Source organism: Syngnathus typhle, linkage group LG12 (assembly GCF_033458585.1).
Source record: "Syngnathus typhle isolate RoL2023-S1 ecotype Sweden linkage group LG12, RoL_Styp_1.0, whole genome shotgun sequence".
Taxonomy (NCBI): Eukaryota; Metazoa; Chordata; class Actinopteri; order Syngnathiformes; family Syngnathidae; genus Syngnathus; species Syngnathus typhle.
Window position 1 is genome coordinate 11385578 of NC_083749.1, and position 23695 is coordinate 11409272.

Here is a 23695-nt window from a genome sequence, read left to right on the forward strand (position 1 = left end):
CCTCTGGACATGTCCTCTGTCACCAGGATGACAAAGGACGAGAAATTTGATCGATGGATTTAATGATTTGGAGTGACACAAATGGTTTTATAATATTGTGGTTTATGTGATAGTTACCGTTTTTTTCCGTGTATAGTGCGCAAAATTTAACTAATTTATTGTCCTAAAATCTGGGGTGCGCATTATACATGGGTACAAAAAAAAAAAAAATTAATATTTTTTTTTAATTTTTTTTTTTTTTTTTTTTTTTTAAGTCCCAATGATCGTCACACACGCAGGGAGGCAATGGGTCCCATTTTTATAGTCTTTGGTATGGTCTTAACTAGGCTGGATGTAATTTTTTTTGTTGGCATTGATTTCTCCGACTGCCCGTAAACGCACCACCGCGCTTCGTGCGCGCACGGGACAGCAAACGAGCAGGTGATCGAGCAAGCGTCTGATACGAGAGCATTGCGGTCGCATGGAGCGTGTTTGAAGTGAACAGCAGAGAAGAAAGGCAAAGTGTTGTGAAATAAAATGCACAGAACGGATGCGCAAGACACGTCAGCTATATAAAGAGCGAGAGTTGTTTTCTTCCTATTAGTTTCAATTCACAGTTTAATTAGCAGTTTCAATCAGCAAATAACAAAATGCGTATTACAGGTAATATTTTATTTCACAACACTTTGCCTTGTTCCTTTGGTCTCTGCTGTTCATCCTAAAACACAAAGGCGCTCTGCACCAAATTAAGCTCCCTGCGCAGTGCGCACTGAGGTCCACTTAAATTTTAGAAAGTACATCAGGACTTTAAAAATATCTTCTAAATTTCAGCGACGGCTCTGTCACAATAATCGACCAGCCCGGTGCAGTTGGGCGGTCGGCGGCGCGCTACGGTTGAGCGTTCTCTCGCACGCTCTCTCGCACGCTCTCTCTCGCTCTCGCACACACGCAAACCGGATATCATACGGAGGCCGCCATTACAGATGCGCAGAACGGATGAGCAAGACACGTCAGCTATATAAAGAGCGAGAGTTCAGTTCTCTACCTAAATCCGTATTACAGGTAATATTTTATTTCACAACACTTTGCCTTGTTCCTTTCTTCTCTGCTGTTCACTTCAAACACGCTCCATGCGCACGGAGCGCGGTGGTGCGTTTAGGGGCAGTCGGAGAAATCAACGCCAACAAAAAAAATTACATCCAGCCTAGTTAAGACCATACCAAAGACTATAAAAATGGGACCCATTGCCTCCCTGCGTGTGTGACGATCATTGGGACTTAAAAAAATAAATAAATAAATAAATAAAAAAAATTTAAAAAAAAATTCATAAAAATTGGGTGCGTATTATACATGGGTACAAGCTTTTTTCCAGCATCAGCATGCCATTTTTAGGGGTGCGTACTATACATGGGGGCGCACTATACACGGAAAAAAACGGTATTTAAAATATAGTTTATATATCGTTGTGTGTGTGTGTGTGCTTGCACACAGGACGTTGTGATGCGAAGTGCAGTGGTGTTGGAGTAGTAGTGCTCGTAGTTAGTGCATGTTGCATGCTTCTTCCTGCTTGCTACCTTCTGCTTTCAGCTACTGCCGCCGACTAGACCCCTGTTTCCGGGGGCGAAAAGAGGAGCCGAGTGCGGAAGTCTCCTCAGCCGGTACATAGTCTCTCCACCGTCAAGACTTCTGCATGCCTCCTCGTGGCCACACATGGTAACTGGGTGCCTCACGGCTCCAGGCCAAATTGCAGGGGATCGATCGGGGGAGCAACAGTGGGCCCCTAGGCATGACGTACAGGCCCACCGGCGTGTGGATGTCCTGGCGCCCGCTAACCACTGTCCCAGCTATGGGGAAAATAGCACCCCCCGCTGCCTTGTGGGTATCGTCTGAAACGAAAAGGCTAAGGGAGCAAACCCTGACAGGAAACCTGGCTCGGCCTCCGTTAGGCAGACTCATGCTTTAAAAAAACATAGTTCTGGCAACTCCTGCAGCCAACCTGATGCCAAATGTATCGGTTCACCGTTCCTTTGCATAACAACAGGAAGGCTGAGAGGGAAGCCCTGATGCCTGGGAAACTCAAGGCTTCCATAAAAACTTGCCCAGGCTTCTTGCGCACTGGAGAGGAAACTTCAGCTCCACTAACCAGTGGAGACACAACACGGGAGGTTAGCAGTTACCGGTGATAAGCCCTTTCTTATTGGCGTAGAGCAGGGGTCACCAACCCGGTACCCGCAACCACATCAGTCGCCCGCAGCGACTACATCAGTCGGCCATAGGCCAGTTCTAAAAATAGTTTACAGTACACTGGTGAAGAGCATGCAATGCCAGGCTTCCCACTAACATTAATGTTCAGTGTCTTCACATAGAATATCATTAATAAAAATATAAAATTAAAGGTACACTGTGTAACTTTGTTATTTCAGGTGTATTATCAAAGTGGTCGCCCTTTGCATTATTCGGTGCCCTTGAAGTAGCTCCGAACTTCAAAAAGGTTGGTGACCCCTGGCGTAGAGTATGGGTGCCAGGGGCTACCTCCGACGGTGGGAGAGATGTTCGGCCTCATTGGACAGCTACCGCCCGCTTCATGCTGGGCAGCCCCCAGCCAATAAGGTGCTTTCCCGCCACAGCCTGCCTGCTTCATTGGGTGCTTGGACCTCAGGGATCTATCCTAACAAGTGGGCTGTAAATTCACTCACCAAACAACACAAGGAAATTACAGAAGATTCCAGCACTACGCCTGGGGTGCTGGAATGTCAGGACTATGACACCCGGGCTCAACAACAACCTACAAGAAATTAGTGATGTCCGTAAAACTGCAATTATAAACAACGAACTCCTGAAGCTCAGAATTGACATCTCGACCCTCCAGGAAACACGACTCCATGGATCTGGCTCACTCAAGGAAAAGGACTATACCTTCTTTTGGCGGGGCAAGCCCCCTGAGGAAACCAGGGAACACGGAGTAGGGTTCGCTGTCAGGAACACACTCCTGGGAGCAGTGGTACGACCCACAGGCGGCTCTGAGAGAATCCTGGCTCTCTGCCTCAATACATCCATGGGATCTGTCCACCTAGTGAGTGTGTACGCTCCAACACTCAGCTCCCCCCAGGAAATAAAAGAAAGGTTTTATGATGAACTCGAAGCGACTCTTAAAATTATTCTCAGCCGTGAACAGCTCTACCTACTTGGTGACTTTAAGGCTAGAGTCGGAGCTGATCGTGACTCCTGGCCATCCTGCTTGGGACACCATGGCATCGGTAAGCTGAATTAAAATGGGCAGCGACTTCTGGAGTTCTGCACATATCACCACCTCTGCATCACCAACACATACTTTCAGACTAAACCCATTCACAAAGTCTCTTGAAGACATCCACGCTCAGGTCACTGGCACCAGTTAGACCTGATCATAACACGCACTTCTGACCTCAGAGGCATCCTTCAAACACGCAGTCTCCACAGTGCAGTCTGCGACACAGACCACTCCCTTGTGCTCTGTAGAGTCAAGCTACAGGCAAAAAACCGACACAGATCCAAATCAAAGGGAGCCCCACGCATCGACAGCAGCAAAATAACCGACCCAACCAAAGCTACAGCCTTCCTCTGTGCCTTAGAAGTCTCCCTACACGGCCCACCCCTGTCCAGCTCCGCTCAGCGGTACTGGGATGGCTTGAGGGATGCCATACACAGCACGGCCCTGTCGGTCTTTGGCAAAAAGCAGGGAAAGCCAAATGACTGGTTCAATGCCAATTTAACATCATTGGCACCAATCCTTGAAGAAAAACGCGTCACACTCACAAATTACAAGCACACTCCACACACCAAAACTCTACAGATCCTCCGATCTTCTAGGGGGAAACTCCAACAAGCCGCTAGACGTTGTGCCAATGACTATTGGCTACAGCTCTGCAGCAACATTCAAGCAGCTGCTGACACAGGCAACATCAGACTCATGTTCGATGGCATCAAAAAGGCACTTGGACCATCACCCCGCAAAATTGTCCCATTGAAATCAGCTTCGGGAGAAACCATCGCTGAACGCTCTAAGCAGCTGGACCGCTGGGTGGAACACTACTCAGAGCTCTATGCCAGGGACAACAGTGTCTCTGATGCAGCCCTCAGGCATGTAGGGCACCTACCTGTTATGGAAGAGCTCGACATGGAACCAACAACTGAGGAGCTAAGCAAAGCAATTAACAGCCTGCCCAGTGGAAAAGCTCCAGGCACCGATGGGATAACAGCCGAAGTCCTCAAGTGTGGGAAGCCTGCTCTTCTGCATAGACTGCACAAGCTTTTATGCCTGTGCTGGAAAGAAGGCTCTGTCCCACAGGACATGAGAAATGCTAACATCGTCACCTTGTACAAAAACAAGGGAGACAGGAGTGACTGTAACAACTACCGTGGCATCTCCCTACTCAGCATTACTGGTAAGCTCTTTGCTCGAGTTGTACTAAACAGACTCCAAGTCCTTGCAGAGAAGCTCTACCCAGAGTCACAGGCAGGGTTCAGAGCAGGAAGATCAACTCTGGACATGATCTTCACCCTGAGACAGCTGCAGGAGAAGTGCAGAGAACAACATAAACCTCTCTACATGGCCTTTGTTGACCTTACCAAGGCTTTTGACCTGGTGAGCAGGAGCGGCCTTTTCCAAATGGTGGAACGGATAGGTTGCCCGCCAAAACTCCTCAGCATCCTCCAGTCCTTCCACACTGACATGAAAGGTACTGTCCAGTACGATGGGTGCATTTCTGAGTCCTTTAACATCCGCTGTGGTGTCAAACAGGGATGCGTGCTGGCACCCACTCTGTTTGGGATATTTTCCTCTCTCTTTCTGCGCCAAGCCTTTGGAACATCAACTGAGGGAGTTTACTTACACACCAGGACAGACGGCAAACTATTCAACCTATCCCGACTGAGAGCAAAAACCAAGATCAGACCACTCATCATTCGGGACATGTTGTTTGCCGATGATGCAGCATTGGCAACACACACTAAGGAACACCTGCAGACTCTTCTAGACCGGTTCAGCCAAGCATGTCAGGACTTCAACCTGACCATCAGCCTAAACAAAAGCAAGACAATGGGCCAGGGGACTACTGTCCCACCCTCCGTCACCATCAACAACTACACACTGGAAGCTGTAAGGAGCTTTATCGATCTTGGGTCTACCATCACCTGCAATTTGTCACTCGATGCCGAGGTCAGCAGCCGGATTGGGAAAGCAGCCTCTACCTTTGGAAAACTGACACCCAGAGTATGGCAGAACAGCAAGCTCACCATCCACACAAAGATGCAAGTGTACAGGGCCTGTGTCGTCAGTACACTCTTGTATGGCAGCGAAGCCTGGACTCTTTATGCACATCAAGAGAGAAGGCTAAATTCTTTCCATCTGCGTTGCCTGAGACGCATACTGGGCATCACCTGGCAGGACAGGATCACAGGCAGTGCAGTCTTGGAGAGTGCACAGCTCCCCACTATGCTCTCCCTGCTGAAGCAGCGGCGTCTCCGTTGGCTGGGCCATGCCCGTCGGATGGAAGACGGTCGTATGCCAAAGGACATCTTATATGCAGAGCTAAAATCAGGCAAAAGGCAAGTAGGCCACCCACTACAAGGATGTCTGCAAACAAGACCTCAAATCCTTCAACATCGACCCAGCTACCTGGGAAGACGTCGCCCAGGATCGCCACAAATGGCAACAGGCCCTCCGAAACGAGCTGCAGACCTACGAAATCACGCTGGCTCAACATCGAGACACAAAAAGGAAGTTGAGGAAGCAGCAAGCCACCATGCCCCCATCTTCACCGGATCCGGCCCACACCTGTAACATCTGTGGCCGTGTCTGCCTCTCACGGATAGGACTCACCAGCCACAGCAGACGCTGTGCAAAGAACACCTAACCTCCAGACACAAGAAATCTATGGTCTTTCGAGACTGTGATGCCGATATCGTTGTATGGGCCTGTGGAATAATTTGAACTGCGGCGCGGCACACGGCATTGTTGACAAAGGACGATCGATGGATTTAATGAATTGGAGTGACACAGATGGTTTTATAAACGTGTTATTTATGTAATAGTTTTTTTTTTTTAAATCACTGAATTTAACGTCAGGCCCGTTCTCAGCTCCTTGTTTGCGTTTGTCACGTTAGCATACCGTATTGTTTAGCCTGTTGTTGCTCGTTGATGTCTATTCTTGGAGTTGGATTTTGTCAAATAAATTGTCCCCCAAAATGCGACTTACGTGTATACTTATATATGGTTTTTTTTTTCACATTTTTGGGCATTTTATGGCTGGTGCGACTTATACTCCGGAGCAACTTATAGTCCAAAAATTACGGTATTTATAATTTTAAAAGTAAGTGGATTCTGTTGTTTTGTATTATTTTACCATGGTACCGAATTAGTATAGAGAATTGTGGAAAATCACTGGTATTGGTGAAATTCTGGTATTGTGACAACCAGGGCTGTGGACTCGGTTCGGACTCGGGGAGTCGGACTCGGTCGGACTCGGTAATTATTGCCGGACTCGGACTCTGTGCTGATTTTGACCGAGTCCAACGAGTCCGACAATAAAAAAAAGAGGCAAGACGCAGCCAGAGAGTGTCAGGTTACAGTCAGCGCGGTAGGAGTTGGAAGAAGCAGTATAAACTCCACCAAACTCGTCGTAATGACCCGTGATATATGTTATATCCTTACTATTTTCCAGGTTCTTAGATAGCAAGAATAGGTCGGACAACGACGTGAATGATACCTGCTTTATTCCTTACTCACAGTGCGTTCACAGGGCGTACCACAACAACACAAAATGCCCATCCCACTTCCGGGGTTTTTCTACTACGGAATTTGAGTTAGCCCAAAATACACAACATCTCTTCCCCTCTTACAATGAACGTGCTATATGAATGAACAACATAGTCTTATGCACCTATAACTTGACATCTTCAAGATCTATCAATAACTACCATCAAACAATTATCATATATGGTCCAGACAATTATGACAATAATATTCCCATGAAACCTTAACTTTGGGTGAGGGTGGACTACCTCGAATTATACCGAATTATAGCGAAAAACCGATGTCGTACGGCGTCATACGCCGTCAGCACTATGTTGTTTTCAATAAAAACATGAAGAAGTCACGTTTGCGTCAGTCAATTTTAATTTTTATAAAGGATTATTCTCATTTGATGTCTTTAAATTCATCCGCGTTCTGCCGTTGAAGCGGGGTGCATTCAAAGATCAGTCGTACAGACGGAAACGTTTTGTGATCAAATCTTTCATAACGAGAATGATTTGAGTGAATTGATTTGAATGAATAATTGAGAAGAAATTTCAGTTCTGAAGGCTCCTTTTGTCCCAAGCAAAGTGACAGATGGTGGGGAGGGGGGATAAAAATTGTAAAATCAATTCACTCAAATCATTCTCGTTATGAAAGATTTGATCACAAAACGTGTGTGGCTTTTTCCTAAATGAACACGTTTGACATTGCTATCGTGTCAGCTTTTAATTATATTGCGCTGTCATGTTAAGGCAAATTAATAAATGCAACAATATTAATTTGCTTTGAAAATACCTGAGTAATAAAATAAAATGGATGGATGGATGAATGATGATCACAATTAAGTAGAAAGTCTCCTTTGTAATATATACTCCTTGTAGCCTGTACCCAAAAAGAGGAGTTTCTTTGCATCGAGGTCCATGCAAAGAGCTCACGTAATTATATTGTTGCGTTTTGGTGAAGTGAATGAGTGTTCCGTCTGTACGACTGGTCTTTGATTGCACCCCGCTTCAATGGCAGAACGCGGATGAATTTAAAGACGTCAAATGAGAATAATCCTTTATAAAAATTAAAATTGACTGACGCAAACATGAGTTCATGTTTTTATTGAAAACAACATAGTGCTGACGCCGTACGACATGGGTTTTTCGCTTTCCAAGTAAGGCGTGCGCGCTACCGCGGCAGGGGGAACAAGATCTTACGGGGGAACCAAATCAAGCACAACACCGGGAGCAGCGAGAGAACAATGTTTTGCCTCTAGATTTGGGGGGGAAACGGAGCGTAAGTTACGATCAATGCGGCCACAATGAGTTGCACTTAGGCTAATGTTTACATTATGTACCAATGTCAAGGACGATTATGTCACCCAGCTTATATCATTGATGTGTTTCGATAGTTGTGGGGTCGTCACTTATTATTAGTGTTTAGATAAATGTCTGAGCTATAATGGTGTAATTAATGATTAAAACTTGAAAGTATCTGTTTATTGTATTCGTTTATATGTTTAATAAAGACAAAGCCATCACAAAACTGTTGTAATTATTTAGATTTTGATCTAAATTAGCCTTGAATAAAGACTAAGCAGTCACATGAATTAACAGAAAAAATGGACAGCCGGACTCGGACTCATGGTCAAGAGGCCGGACTATAGCAGGGGTGGCCAACCAGTCAGAGACTAAGAGCCACATTTTTTACTGTGTCATCGCAAAAAGCCACATCATACACATGTGCACACATGAACACACCCCTCTGCTCAGCCAAATTTATTGTGTGACATTATTATGTCACGCACCAACATGATAATGACAAATTGACTCCTACAGTACTAAAACCACAGACCAAAGACCACATTTTCAACAATGAACATTGTGTGCATTGTCTCACACAGACAAACTCTCAGTTCAACAAATTCCCCAAACATAAAAACATAATAAGTTTTTTCACTTACTATGTGTGGCGGGACAGACCATTCGTTTTAGTTTGTCGTTTTCAGGAGACAAGCTTTCAATAACGTCACTGAGGCATATTTTAACGAACTCCACTTCATTGTATGGCTTTTTAGCCCGTGCAATGTTCCAAGCCAGTTGAAACAATGCAAGTGTGACAATCTCTGAGTGCTTCGTAATTTTTTTGAAAAACTGTACCTATTTTTCTGCCTGACTTTTCAAAGTCTCCAAACTTGTGCTTGCGAAATTCAGTCCCTTTTGCAAAGTCCTTATCGATATTGCCATGAAGTGAGCTGAAGTGGCGCTGACCATTTGAAGCTTTTAAATGCGCCAATGACGTCCGACATATCAGGCAGAATGGCTTGCCATAGCGTTCAACAAAAAACAACTTTAACTCTGTTAAAAACGTACTGTGTTCATCGTCATATATTCGTTTAGCTGTGCATTTTTTCCTTTCCATTTTGGCAAGCGTCTTGTCAGCTTTTCTGGACCTAATGGGCCCCCGTAGTCACAGTCGCCATTCATTAAAAAGCCAGCAAAACCAATCGCTCTGTTTGTCCCTCCTCCTTTGCGGGATTTCACCTCACGTGCATGCGCGTTTGACCAAAATACCATATTGAACTCAAGCGAAGCAAATACGCACGAAAAATAAACACAAATGTTGATATGAACGTAATGGTCGCATTGGTCGCGCAGTCTTTGCGCACAAGAAACTCCATGCTGCGCACAAAATAAAATTCTGCATAAACCTATTGAATATCTAATGATAGATGTAATCTAATCTAATTACCGTTTTTTTCCATGTATAATGCGCCCCCATGTATAATACGCACTCTAAAAATGGCATGTCGATGCTGGAAAAAAGCTTGTACCCATCTATAATACGCACCCAATTTTTTATTTTATTTTTTTAAGTCCCAATGATCGTCACACACGCAACTGAGTGTGGGGAAATTTGTCCTCTGCATTTGACCCGTGTGATTTCGATCCATCCCCTGGGAGAGAGGGGAGCAGTGAGCAGCAGCGGCGCCGTGCTCCAACCCTTAATGCTGAGTGCCAAGCAGGGAGGCAATAGGTCCCATTTTTATAGTCTTTGGTATGGTCTTAACTAGGCTGGATGTATTTTTTTTGTTGGCGTTGATTTCTCCGACTGCCCGTAAAGGCACCACCGCGATCAGTTCGTTTAAAATGAAAAGAGGAATGTGACGTGCGGACATGGGAAAAAGGCGGCTCTGTATGGGAGAGAAGTTGAAGAGGAATAGAAACACCCTTGGAAACCAAAACTTGCCCCTCGTCGTGACTCGGAACCGCAACAAATGTTTCAGATTTGTGTGGGGTACATTGTGACAGCAAACGAGCAGGTGATCGAGCAAGCGTCTGATACGATAGCATTGCGTTCGTATGGAGCGTGTTTGAAGTGAACAGCAGAGACAAAAGGAATAAGGCAAAGTGTTGTGAAATAAAATATTTGACAATAACACAGGTTTCTGTTCCTGTCTTTGGTAATGTCACTCTGTCTTTTTGTTCCACGTCTTTGTCGGTCAGTCCTGTTGTTGGTTTTGTTAGAGAGTTATGTTAGTTTACCAAGTTTGTGTTTTGAGTTCCTCCAATGAACCCTGGTCCAAGCTGCACTTGGTCACCCTGCTCCTTTCCACACTCCATCCGTGACAAGATTTTCTTCAAAAATTGTTGTACCATGATTTTCTTACAAAAAAATAAAAATATTTTTTATTTTTTTTTTTAAATTGTACCCATGTATAATGCGCACCCCAGATTTTAGGACAATAAAGTACCGTTTTTTTCCGTGTATAATGCGCAAACTTTAACTAATTTATTGTCCTAAAATCTGGGGTGCGCATTATACATGGGTACAATTTCTTTTTATAATTTTTTTATTTTATTTTTTTTTAAGAAAATCATGGTACAACAAAACCAACAACAGGACTGACCGACAAAGTCGTGGAAAGAAAAGACAGGGTGACATTACCAAAGACAGGAACAGAAACCAAACAGACATCATGACAGTAACACATGCAATGATGCGACGGTGAGCGAGGGGCAGACAGGACTTAAATACAAAACACGTTACATTGATTGAGGTGACACAGGAAGGGAGGGGCGACGCGAACAGAAACTATGGCAACCTAGACACATAGCAAAACTGGGGACGAGACATGACAAATCTTCCTCGAAATAAAACTTGAAATCACCTTTCTTCTTGTTTGTTGTCAATCGCGCATCGCATTCAGCCATCCTGCCCAACACACTTAGTCAGTAAAATTCATAATTAACGACTAGGGGTGTAAATCGCGGGTTTTGTCACGATACGATATAATATCGATACAAAGAACTATGATACGATATTTGCCGATATCTTAAAGCCTGCTGCGATTCATTCACGATATATCGCGATATAGTGCTCTACGATCAATATATTTTTTTTTTAATAAAAAATATAGAACAATATCCTGATTTATAACAATTCATACGCAAAATCAACAAGGTACTGCAAACTCTTTATTTAGGAAATTACAAGAGTATTGCAGTATACAAAGTGCTTATTTTAACACTGAACTTTGATGTCGTGTTTTTTCTTTAAATGTGCGGCGAGATTTGTGCTCCCTGAATATTTGATCACCGCATGGCAGGATTTACAAACTGCACGTGTCTTGTCGGTTGACCCATCTTTTCTTTGGAATCCAAAGTGCTTCCAAACGAATGACTTGAAGCCTAAAGGGGAGCAAATTTCCTCGTCTTTTTAGACACTAGCCATAGCACCAGCCCAGGAGCCGCGTATTAGTTGTCGACTCCCCTTTCACGTGCCTGCTCTGCTCACAACACAATGCCGCGCACTGCTCCCTGCTCCCGGAAAGAGGAAGCAAGCAACAATGAACTGGATTTCAAAATAAAGTCGCGTCTAATGTCCGAAGTCAAACACGGCGATATAAATCGATGTTTACGTTTAGCATCGATGCCAATAAATCGTAGAGCATTATATCGATTAATCGATGTTTATCGATCAATCGTTACACCCCTATTAACGACACATCGTTTGATGCGATGGTGCAATCCTTGATGGTATGTTATTGTCAAATATTGTTTGTTTTTTAATCTCCATCCCGGACCGGACGTCATACGGAGGCAGTATGACTGCGCATGCGCACTATGGATCCGATGCGCAGAACGGATGCGCAAGACATGTCAGCTATATAAAGAGCGAGAGTTTTTTTCTTCCTATTAGTTTCAATTCACAGTTTAATTAGCAGTTTCAATCAGCAAATAACAAAATGCGTATTACAGGTAATATTTTATTTCACAACACTTTGCCTTGTTCCTTTCGTCTCTGCTGTTCACTTCAAACACGCTCCATACGACCGCAATGCTCTCGTATCAGACGCTTGCTCGATCACCTGCTCGTTTGCTGTCACAATGTACCCTACACAAATCCGAAACATTGGTTGCGGCTCCGAGTCACGACAAGGGGCAAGTTTTGGTTTCCAAGGGTGTTTTTATTCCTCTTCAACGTCTCTCCCATACAGAGCCGCCTTTTTCACGTCCGCACGCCTTTTTCACATGTCCGCAGTGATCGCGGTAGTGCCTTTACGGGCAGTCGGGGAAATCAACGCCAACAAAAAAAATTACATCCAGCCTAGTTAAGACCATACCAAAGACTATAAAAACGGGACCCATTGCCTCCCTGCGTGTGTGACTATCATTGGGAAAAAAAACCAAATTGGGTGCGTATTATACATGGGTACAGGCTTTTTTCCAGCATCAACATGCCATTTTTAGGGTGCGTATTATACATGAGGGCGCATTATACACGGAAAAAAACGGTAGTTAAATTTTGCGCGTTATACATGGAGAAAAACGGTAAGTGGACGAATGATTTTATTTCTGTGCATTTTTGTAGTGTAAATAGGTAGGGGTGTAAATCGCGGGTTTTGTCACGATACGATATTATATCGATACAAAGAAGCACGATACGATATTTGCCGATATCTTAAAGCCTGCTGTGATTCATTCACGATACATCACGATATAGTGCTCTACGATCGATTTTTTTTTTTTTTAAATAAAAAATATAGAACAATATCCTGATTTATAAAAAATTCATACGCAAAATCAACAAGGTACTGCAAACTCTTTATTTAGGAAATTACAAGAGTATTGTAGTATACAAAGTGCTTATTTTAACACTGAATTTTGATGTCGTGTTTTTCCTTTAAATGTGTGGCGAGATTTGTGGTCCCTGAATATTTGATCACCGGATGGCAGGGTTTCTTTGTGTGTCTTGACATGTGAAGAGATTGACAATAAAGCTGACTTTGACTTTTGACTTTACAAACTGCACGTGTCTTGTCCGTTGAGCCATCTTTTCTTTGGAATCCAAAGTGCTTCCAAACGAATGACTCGAAGCCTAAAGGGGAGCAAATTTCCTCGTCTTTTTGGACACTAGCCATAGCATCAGCCCAGGAGCCAGGTACTAGTTGTCGACTCCCCTTTCACGTGCCTGCTCTGCTCACAACGCAACACGCCGCGCACTGCGCCCGGAAAGAGGAAGCAAGCAACAATGAACTGAATTTCAAAATCGATTTTCGATTTAGCATCGATGTCGATTACCGTTTTTTTCCTTGTATAATGCGCGAAATTTAGCTGATTTATTGTCCTAAAATCTGGGGTGCGCATTATACATGGGTACAATTTTAAAAAATATATATATATATTTTAAATTTATTTATTTATTTATTTATTTATTTATTTATTTATTTTTTAAGAAAATCATGGTACAACAAAACCAACAACAGGACTGACCGACAAAGACGTGGAACAAAAAGACAGGGTGACATTACCAAAGACAGGAACAGAAACCAAACAGACATCATGACATCATCCGACGGTGACACGTCAGCTATTTATAGGGGTGTAACGATACATCGATACACATCGATTAATCGATATAATGCTCTACGATTTATTGGCATCGATGCTAAAGGTAAACATTGATTTATATCGCCGTGCTTGACCTCGGACATTAGACGCGACTTTATTTTGAAATTCAGTTCATTGTTGCTCGCTTCCTCTTTCCGGGAGCAGTGCGCCCGGCGTTGTTGTGTTGTGAGCAGAGCACGCACGTGAAAGGGGAGTCGACAACTAGTACGCGGCTCCTGGGCTGGTGCTATGGCTAGTGTCCAAAAAGACGAGGAAATTTGCTCCCCTTTAGGCTTCAAGTCATTCGTTTGGAAGCACTTTGGATTCCAAAGAAAAGATGGCTCAACGGACAAGACACGTGCAGTTTGTAAATCCTGCCATGCGGTGATCAAATATTCAGGGAGCACAAATCTCGCCGCACATTTAAAGAAAAAACACGACATCAAAGTTCAGTGTTAAAGTAAGCAATTTGTATACTACAATACTCTTGTAATTTCCTAAATAAAGAGTTTGCAGTACCTTGTTGATTTTGCGTATGAATTGTTATAAATCAGGATATTGTTCTATATTTTTTATTAAAAAAAAAAATCGATCGTAGAGCACTATATCGCGATATATCGTGAATGAATCGCAGCAGGCTTTAAGATATCGGCAAATATCGTATCGTAGTTCTTCGTATCGATATTACATCGTATCGTGACAAAACCCGCGATTTACACCCCTAGCTATTTACTAATGAGCGATGAATGTGATAGTTTAATACAATCAGCAAATAACAAAATGCGTATTACAGGTAATATTTTATTTCACAACACTTTGCCTTGTTCCTTTGGTCTCTGCTGTTCACTTCAAACACGCTCCAAACGACCGCAATGCCCTCGTATCAGACGCTTGCTCAATCACCTGCTCGTTTCCTTTCACAATGTACCCTACACAAATCCGAAACATTTGTTGCGGCTCCGAGTCATGATGAGGGGCAAGTTTTGGTTTCCAAGGGTGTTTTTATTCCTCTTCAACGTCTCTCCCATACAGAGCCGCCCTTTTCACGTCCGCACGCCTTTTTCACATGTGCGCACGGATCGCGGTGGTTCCTTCACGGGCAGTCGGAGAAATCAACGGCAACAAAAAAAATACATCCAGCTTAGTTAAGACCATACCAAAGACTATAAAAATGGGACCCATTGCCTCCCTGCGTGTGTGACGATCATTGGGACTTAAAAAAATAAATAAAAAATTAAAAAAAAAATTTAAAAAGAAATTTAAAAAAAGATTTTTAAAAATTGGGTGCGTATTATACATGGGTACAGGCTTTTTTCCAGCATCAACATGCCATTTTTAGGGTGCGTATTATACATGGGGGGGCATTATACACGGAAAAAAACGGTAATTGATGTGTATCGATGAATCGTTACACCCTTATAAATAAGTAATTGACAAGTGTCCAGCCAATGATATGACATGGTTCACTTACGCTACATATATGTATGACACATTTGTGTCCTGCCCATCCGTGCCGTGCAGGTTAGCAAGCTAACGATAAGCGATGCAAATGCTAAATTAACTAATCATGGCAAAACGAATGAGCAGCGTCACATTCACTCGCTAAGCCAAATAAGAGATGCGGCAGTTCTTTTAAGATTGGATGGCTGTCGGGGTGTGTGCAACCAGCTCAGTGGCCTAGTGGTAGAGTGTCCGCCCTGAGACTGGAAGGTTGTGGGTTCAAATCCCGGCCGGTTCATACCAAAGACTATAAAAATAGGACCCATTGTCTCCCTGCTTGGCACTCAGCATTAAGGGTTGGAATTGGGGGGTTAGATCACCAAATGATTCCCGAGCGCGGCACCGTTGCTGCTCACTGCTCCCCTCTCCCCCAGGGGATGGATTAAAATCACACGGGGATAGGTTAAATGCAGAGGACAAATTTCACCACACCCAGATGTGTGTGTGACGATCATTGGGACTTTAATCTTTAATCTTTAACTACAAGAGGAAACGGTGAAACTTCAAATGAGAAAGGTCTCCTCTGCAAAACATGCAGTGAAGCCAAAGTGGCGGGCGAGTTCACGGAGGGAAAAATACGGAAGGAATGGAAGTTGGACTACCTCAAGTGTCACATTCAGCAGAAATGTTATTTGAAAGCTGTTGGAATTGTACAAAGACTCAAGATGTGACAGGGGATCGGTACATTATTGCGAGAAAGCGCAAAAGGTCGACAGAAAAGGAACGAGCTGTCACACAAAACAAATCCGACCCCGAGCAAGTTTAAGTTCCCATTGACTTTATTTATTTATTTAATCTGGTGTTGCACACAGTGGTCCATAGTGTGCACTTGTGCACAGGAAGCTTGTGTGTTTGCATAGACACTTGAAAAATTAGAGGGAACACTGGATGCAGGGTTCAAAGCTTGTGCAAAAAGTAGCGACTTATAGTCCGGAAAATACTATCCTTATGTTCTAATTACAAACATTCAGTGGCCACCATAAATGAGTACAACCCAATTTAGTTTTAAGAACTACTATTTTCTATGGCATACTATGTGATAAAATACTCCCACAAATGTGAGCCATTAATTGCAATTACAATCCGTGAATGTGCACACATAAAATCATTACAATGTTGCAGGTTTCAATAATTACAGTCTTATAAGAATTTGTATAGAATTAATTGTTCATTAAAGAATAAAGGGGAAAGCTTACATTTTAAGAGGGAGCATACGCATGTATGTTGAACACATTTATAGACTCAATCATTATGAAATATAACGACTGAAACCAACACAAATGACAAGGCAGAAAAGAATTTAAACTTCTCGTGCTAGCCGCTGGCTAGCTGGTCAGCGACTAGCAAGCTGCCATATTGCCAATTGTAGTGTTGTGTTTATTTTCTAATTTTAATTATTAATTAATTAATTAAAATATATTCTCTTCCTCTATTTCGATGTCGTTTTTGTTGTGTCCGATGTTATATTGTGACAAATTTGACAGATTTAGCCATATAGGGATATGACGGGAATTTGTCAGTCTGTAAAACCAAATATTATGCAGAGGTAATTTTGACTTAGACTCAACTACCCTCTAATGGAAAATATAATACCGTTTTTTTCCTTGTATAATGCGCGAAATTTAACTAATTTCTTGTCCTAAAATCTGGGGTGCGCATTATACATGGGTACAATTTAATTTTTTTTTTTTTTACGGAAATCATGGTACAACAAAACCAACAACAGGACTGACCGACAAAGACATGGAACAAAAAGACAGGGTGACATTACCAAAGACAGGAACAGAAACCAAACAGACATCATGACAGTAACACATGCAATGATCCGACGGTGAGTGAGGGGCAGACAGGATTTAAATACAAAACACGTTACATTGATTGAGGTGACACAGGAAGGGAGGGGCGACGCGAACAGAAACTATGACAACCTAGACACATAGCAAAACTGGGGACGAGACATGACAAATCTCCCTCGAAATAAAACTTGAAATCACCTTTCGTGTTGTTTGTTGTCAATCGCGCATCGCATTCAGCCATCCTGCCCAACACAGTCAGTAAAATTCATAATTGACGACACATCGTTTGATGCGATGGTGCAATCCTTGATGGTGTGTTATTGTCAAATATTGTTTGTTTTTTAATCTCCATCGCGGACCGGACGTCATACGGAGACAGTATGACTGCGCATGCGCACTATGGATCCGATGCGCAGAACGGATGCGCAAGACACGTCAGCTATATAAAGAGCGAGAGTTGTTTTCTTCCTATTAGTTTCAATTCACAGTTTAATTAGCAGTTTCAATCAGCAAATAACAAAATGCGTATTACAGGTAATATTTTATTTCACAACACTTTGCCTTGTTCCTTTCGTCTCTGCTGTTCACTTCAAACACGCTCCATACGACCGCAATGCTCTCGTATCAGATGCTTGCTCGATCACCTGCTCGTTTGCTGTCACAATGTACCCTACACAAATCCGAAACATTTGTTGCGGCTCCGAGTCACGACGAGGGGCAAGTTTTGGTTTCCAAGGGTGGTTTTATTCCTCTTCAACATCTCTCCCATACAGAGCCGCCTTTTTCACATGTCCGCACGTCACTTTCCTCTTTTCATCTGATCGCGGTGGTGCCTTTATGGGCAGTCGGAGAAATCAACGCCAACAAAAAAATTACATCCAGCCTAGTTAAGACCATACCAAAGACTATAAAAATGGGACCCATTGCCTCCCTGCGTGTGTGACGATCATTGGGACTTAAAAAAAAAAAAAAAGAATTTTTTAATAATTCATAAAAATTGGGTGCGTATTATACATGGGTACAGGCTTTTTTCCAGCATCAACATGCCATTTTTAGGGTGTGTATTATACATGGGGGCGCATTATACACGGAAAAAAACGGTAATGGTAATTTGAGATATCGTTTTTGTTGTGTCCAATGTTATATTGTCTATCTGTTTATTTATGTATTCAACTGCTGGCAAGTGAATTTCCCCCTGGGGATCAGTAAAGTATTTATACTCAACTACCCTTTCATGGAAATATAATAATCATAGTTTGATTTCTTTACATTCTTAGTACGTGTATAGTACGCACCCTAAAAATGGCATGCTGATGCTGGAAAAAAGCTTGTACCCATGTATAATACGCACCCAATTTTTATGAATTCTTTTAAAAAAATTTTTTAATTATTTTTATTTATTTATTTATTTTTTTTAAGTCCCAAAGATCGTCACACACGCAGGGAGGCAATGGGTCCCATTTTTATAGTCTTTGGTATGGTCTTAACTAGGCTGGATGTCATTTTTTTTGTTGGCGTTGATTTCTCCGACTGCCCCTAAACGCACCACCGCGCTCCATGCGCGCACGGGAAAGAGGCGGCTCTGTATGGGAGAGACGTTGAAGAGGAATAAAAACACCCTTGGAAACCAAAACTTCGCCCTCGTCGTGACTCGGAGCCGCAACAAATGTTTCGGATTTGTGTAGGGTACATTGTGACAGACGGCAAACTAGCAGGTGATCGAGCGAGCGTCTGATACAAGAGCATTGCGGTCGTATGGAGCGTGTTTGAAGTGAACAGCAGAGACGAAAGGAACAAGGCAAAGTGTTGTGAAATAAAATATTACCTGTAATACGCATTTTGTTATTTGCTGATTGAAACTGCTAATTAAACTGTGAATTGAAACTAATAGGTGGAGAACTGAACTCTCGCTCTTTATATAGCTGACGTGTCTTGCGCAACCGTTCTGCGCATCTGTAATGGCGGCCTCCGTATGACGTCCGGTCCGCGATGGAGATTAAAAAACAAACAATATTTGACAATAACACACCATCGAGGATTGCACCATCGCATCAAACGATGTGTCGTCAATTATGAATTTTACTAAGTGTGTTGGGCAGGATGGGTGAATGCGATGCGCGATTGACAACAAACAAGAAGAAAGGTGAGTTTTATTTCGAGGGAGATTTGTCATGTCTCGTCCCCAGTTTTGCTATGTGTCTAGGTTGCCATAGTTTCTGTTCGTGTCACCCCGCTCTTCCTGTGTCACCTCAATCGATGTAACGTGTTTTGTATTTAAGTCCTGTCTGCCCCTCGCTCACCGTTGGATCATTGCATGTGTTACTGTCATTCTGTTCCTGTCTTTGGTAATGTCACCCTGTCTTTTTGTTCCACGACTTTGTCGGTCAGTCCTGTTGTTGGTTTTGTTGTACCATGACTTTCTTTAAAAAAAAAAAAAAAAAAAAAATTTAAAAAAAAAATTTAAATTTTTTTTTTGTACCCATGTATAATACGCACCCCAGATTTTAGGACAATAAATTAGTAAAATATTGCGCACTATACACGGAAAAAAACGGTAATATCCAAATTGGGACTAGGCTCCCAACTACAAAGGGTATTATATTTTGGAATGCAAAGTGACAATTGTTATGATGCCCCAAGGACTAGTCAACAAGAGTCTTTAGGTGATGCATGAACTGATCAAGCCTGCTGGGATGGCAAAATTCTAAGACAACCAGTCCAGTCAATTCAATGCCCTGAAATGAAATTACTGGATGGATGAGAATATTCTCTGGAATCTTTTCTATGCCAACTTTCTACAGTACATTGTGTATCACAGAAGCACGTAGTATGTACATACCGGACCATTGGACTGGCAAAACCCATTGCTTTGTTTTGCAAAATATGATGCAGAAAATTGGAATTTATTAACTTTCCCAAGCACTACCACATGTAGTGGAAATCAAAATAGTTTACCTCTTTTTCCTGGCTGGATAACAGTGTCCATGGACATGAGCAGGTATATACCAGCAATAAACGGCTGCCTGCAAACAAAATAACAATTGAATCAGAGGTTACAAGAAGTAATCTGATAAAATATTTATACATTTCCCCCCACAAGCCATTTCTCTCTCATTGTCTCAGAGTGTGAGTGATGAATGAGTCACATAATAAATGTTACATTTATACAAGTTTAATGAAGACACAGGTGACCAAATGGTCCCTTCGTCTGTCACTGAAGAACGCCCATTATGCGGACGAGAGACGAGAAAGTTCCAAAAAGGACGGACAGAAATGTCATCAATCATCCCTATCCGCGTCAAGTGCTGACCAACCTCTCATGCTGTCACTGACGGACGCCCATTTCACTGAAAAATGATGGAAATGGAAACGCTACGCTCAGACCGAATGTGAATGTTAACCTGGAAAAATGGGTGCCCTTAAGTGAGTGTGAATAGTAAATTAGCCAACTAATGAGCTTTAAATGGTTATTTATTGTTATGAATTATGAAACCTCTGTGGCTAGCCTCTCTCTCAGGCCTCTCACATGACAAAAGATGAAAGCCGTTTGAGAGAATGTCTCCTCAGCTTAAGATCAATTTAACACGACCATAATAGACACATAGCTCAAGAGGGTCCAATCTACCTTTTCATATCTATAGCTATTGCTTACTCTTGCTAATGCGTTGTGTACTATCTTTTAAACATGCTTTATTGATTTTGTTGCAGCACAGTTGATTTTGTCAAGCTCTTCTCTTTGGCATCCAATCATAACTGTGATAACAAGGGTCGCAGGCCAACCTCATGACTCATTAAAGTGACTAGCTGCACACCAATCATCACCCCTTCCAAGCACCAACGAGGTCAGTCCGGTTGAAACTTTGAAAAAAAAGCTAACTGTAGTATGCTGGATGTTTTTAAGCTACTCTCCCATTTATTACATCAAGGTTCCACTTTACCGTACTTAAAGGTATAGTGCATGTATTTAGCAATTTTCACCAATATATAGGTAATATTTTAGTGACAATTTCATTATTTTTCATGTACATTTAAAAACGAATTTCACCACTTACTATCAAATGAAAATAACATCAGGCATTAAGCAAATGGCATAACACATTTTCAAATGTATTAAGTGAACAAGAAAAATAATATTGTCAAATGAAATTAATGATAGAAAAAAATCTAACTTTCTTGCTGGAAATGGCAACGTGAACTCTTTTAGCAAACCATTATTATTGAACGTAGCATAGTTTACAATGTAGTTTGTAAAAAAATAAAAATAAACAAATCCAATACGCACGGGGTGGATGTTATTCTTAGAGTGACACCTGAGCAATCTTTGTGATGATCTGTAGAAGGAAAAAAAAACAATTATTGAAAAAGATTAATTGAAAAAGCAAATAATACAGCAGAAATACAATACAAAATGAGTTATAAATATAATAAATGGTGTTTTTTTAGGTTTTTATTTTACTTTGTACTAATACGAATAACCAAGACTAGAATGTTACAATACACCGTAATTTTCCATGTAAAATACGCCCCAGTGCATAATACGCACCCTAAAAATGGCATGTCAATGCTGGAAAAAAGCCTGTACCCATGTATAATACGCACCCAAATTTTGACTCTTACTTAAGTCCGTAAACGTAAAATTATTTCAGAAAAAAGATCATCTTCGGGAACAACCGGATGTTATTCTGCCGGTCAGTATCAATGCGCATGTGCTAGCAAACTCGATAGCGAAGAAATGTTTCGGATTTGTGCAGGGTACATTGCGACAGCAAACGAGCAGGTGATCGAGCAAGCGTCTGATACGAGAGCATGTTCGTATGGAGCGTGTTTGAAGTGAATAGCAGAGAAGAAAGGAACAAGGCAAAGTGTTGTGAAATAAAATATTACCTGTAATACGCATTTTGTTATTTGCTAATTAAACTGTGAATTGAAACTAATAGGTAGAGAACTGAACTCTCGCTCTTTAAATAGCTGACGTGTCTTGCGCATCCGTTCTGCGCATCGGATCCATAGTGCACATGCGCAGTGATACTGCCTCCGTATGATATCCGGTCTGCGATGGAGATTAAAAAACAAACAATATTGAGCTCAACTCTGTTGCACTTCTCAGTTTCAACACTAGATGGAGCCCGCCACACAAATGAAATCAAGCGAAGAAAAACTTTTACCGCGAGTCCCCAGAAATGGCTGCACCAATCATCATCATCATTAAATCCTTCAAACTCTTCGTCCTTCGTGTCACTTACAAACAAAGCCGCTAATGATGCCAGTAGTACGTGGGGCCCTTCGTCATCTTCGTCATCCCGTGATCAATCTTTGTCCTTTTTGTAAACAACCGCCGCGCCGCTGACGCCACTTGAAATTCAAATTACAGTAATCCCTTGCTACATCGCGGTTCGTTTATCGCAGTTTAACTTTTTTCTTTGTATATATATATATGTAGGACTGTCTCAGAAAATTCTTTAGTTCTTTATTTTCTGTAATGCAATGAAAAAAACAAAAATGTCATACATTCTGGATTCATTATATTGCAGGCCTTTTATTATTTTAATATTGGTGATTATGGTTTACAGCTTAAGAAAACTCAAAAATCCTATCTCAAAAAAATAGAATATTTTCTCAGACCAAGTAAACATAAAAGATTTAAAACAGAAAAACTAAATCAAACATTTGAAAATGTCCATTAATGTACTCAGTACTTGGTTGGGAATCCTTTTGCATGGATGATTGCAACCAATGTGGCATGGCATGGAGGCAATCAGCCTGTGGCATTGCTGAGGTGTTATGGATGCCCAGGATGCTTCAATAGCGGTCTTTAGCTGATTTACATTGTTGGGTCTGGTGTCTTTCAGATTCTTCTTCACAATACCCCACAAATTCTCTAATGGGGTTCAGGTCAGGGGAAGTACACCATTTACTGATGGTTTTGGCACTGTGGGGAGGTGCCAGATCATGCTGGAAAATGAAATCATCTCCATAGAGCTTTTCAGCAGTCGGAAGCATGTAGTGCTCTAAAATCTGCATTTACTCTGGACTTGATGAAACACAGTGGACCAACACCAGCAGCTGAAATGGTTCCCCAAACCATCGCTGACTGTGGGAACTTCACACAGGATTTCAAGCAACTTGGATTTTGCTCCCCTCCAGCCTTTCTCCAGACTCTAGCGCTTTGACTTCCAAATGAAATACAAAACTTGCTTTCGTCTGAAAAGAGGACTTTGGACCACTTTGTAACTGTCCAGTGCTTTTTTTCCATAGCCCAAGTCAGACGCTTCTTCCATTGCCTTGAGTTCATAAGTGGCTTGACCATGGGAATACGGCTATTGTAGGCCATTTCCCGGACACGTCTGTGAACAGTGGCTTTTGATACCTGGACTCCAGCTTCAGTCCACTGTCTTTGAAGCTCCCCCAAATTCTGGAAGCGACTCTTCTTCACAAGCTGCGGTCATCTCTCTTGGTTGTGCAGCGTTTCCTGCCACATTTCCCCCTTCCAATAGACTTTTTATAGATGTGCTTTGAAACTGCACTCTGTGAACAGCTTGCTGTTTGAGAAATTTCTTTTTGTGTCTTACCCTCCTGATGGAGGGGGTCAATGATGGTCCTCTGGACAGCAGTAAGATCAGCAGTCTTCCCCATACTTGTCATTTAGTTTACTGAACCAAGCTGTGTTTTTCAAGGCTCAGGAAACCCTTGCAAGTGTTTCGAGTTAATTACCGTTTATTTCCATGTATAATGCGCAAAATTTAACTACCGTATTTTCCGCCCTATAA

General features: G+C 42.2%; 1 protein-coding gene across 5 annotated transcripts in view; it reads right to left on the reverse strand.

The window, feature by feature from the left end:
• The window catches only part of pam (peptidylglycine alpha-amidating monooxygenase), a 112770-nt gene that overhangs the window by 54832 nt on the left and 34243 nt on the right, over positions 1 to 23695 (reverse strand). For all 5 annotated transcript variants that reach the window (XM_061293148.1, XM_061293149.1, XM_061293145.1 and 2 more), the window contains 2 exons: positions 21211 to 21259; positions 19884 to 19951 (listed from right to left, as the gene is read on the reverse strand). In XM_061293148.1, coding sequence (XP_061149132.1) covers positions 19884 to 19951; positions 21211 to 21259 — 117 coding nt within the window. The remainder of the gene's footprint in view (positions 1 to 19883; positions 19952 to 21210; positions 21260 to 23695) is intronic.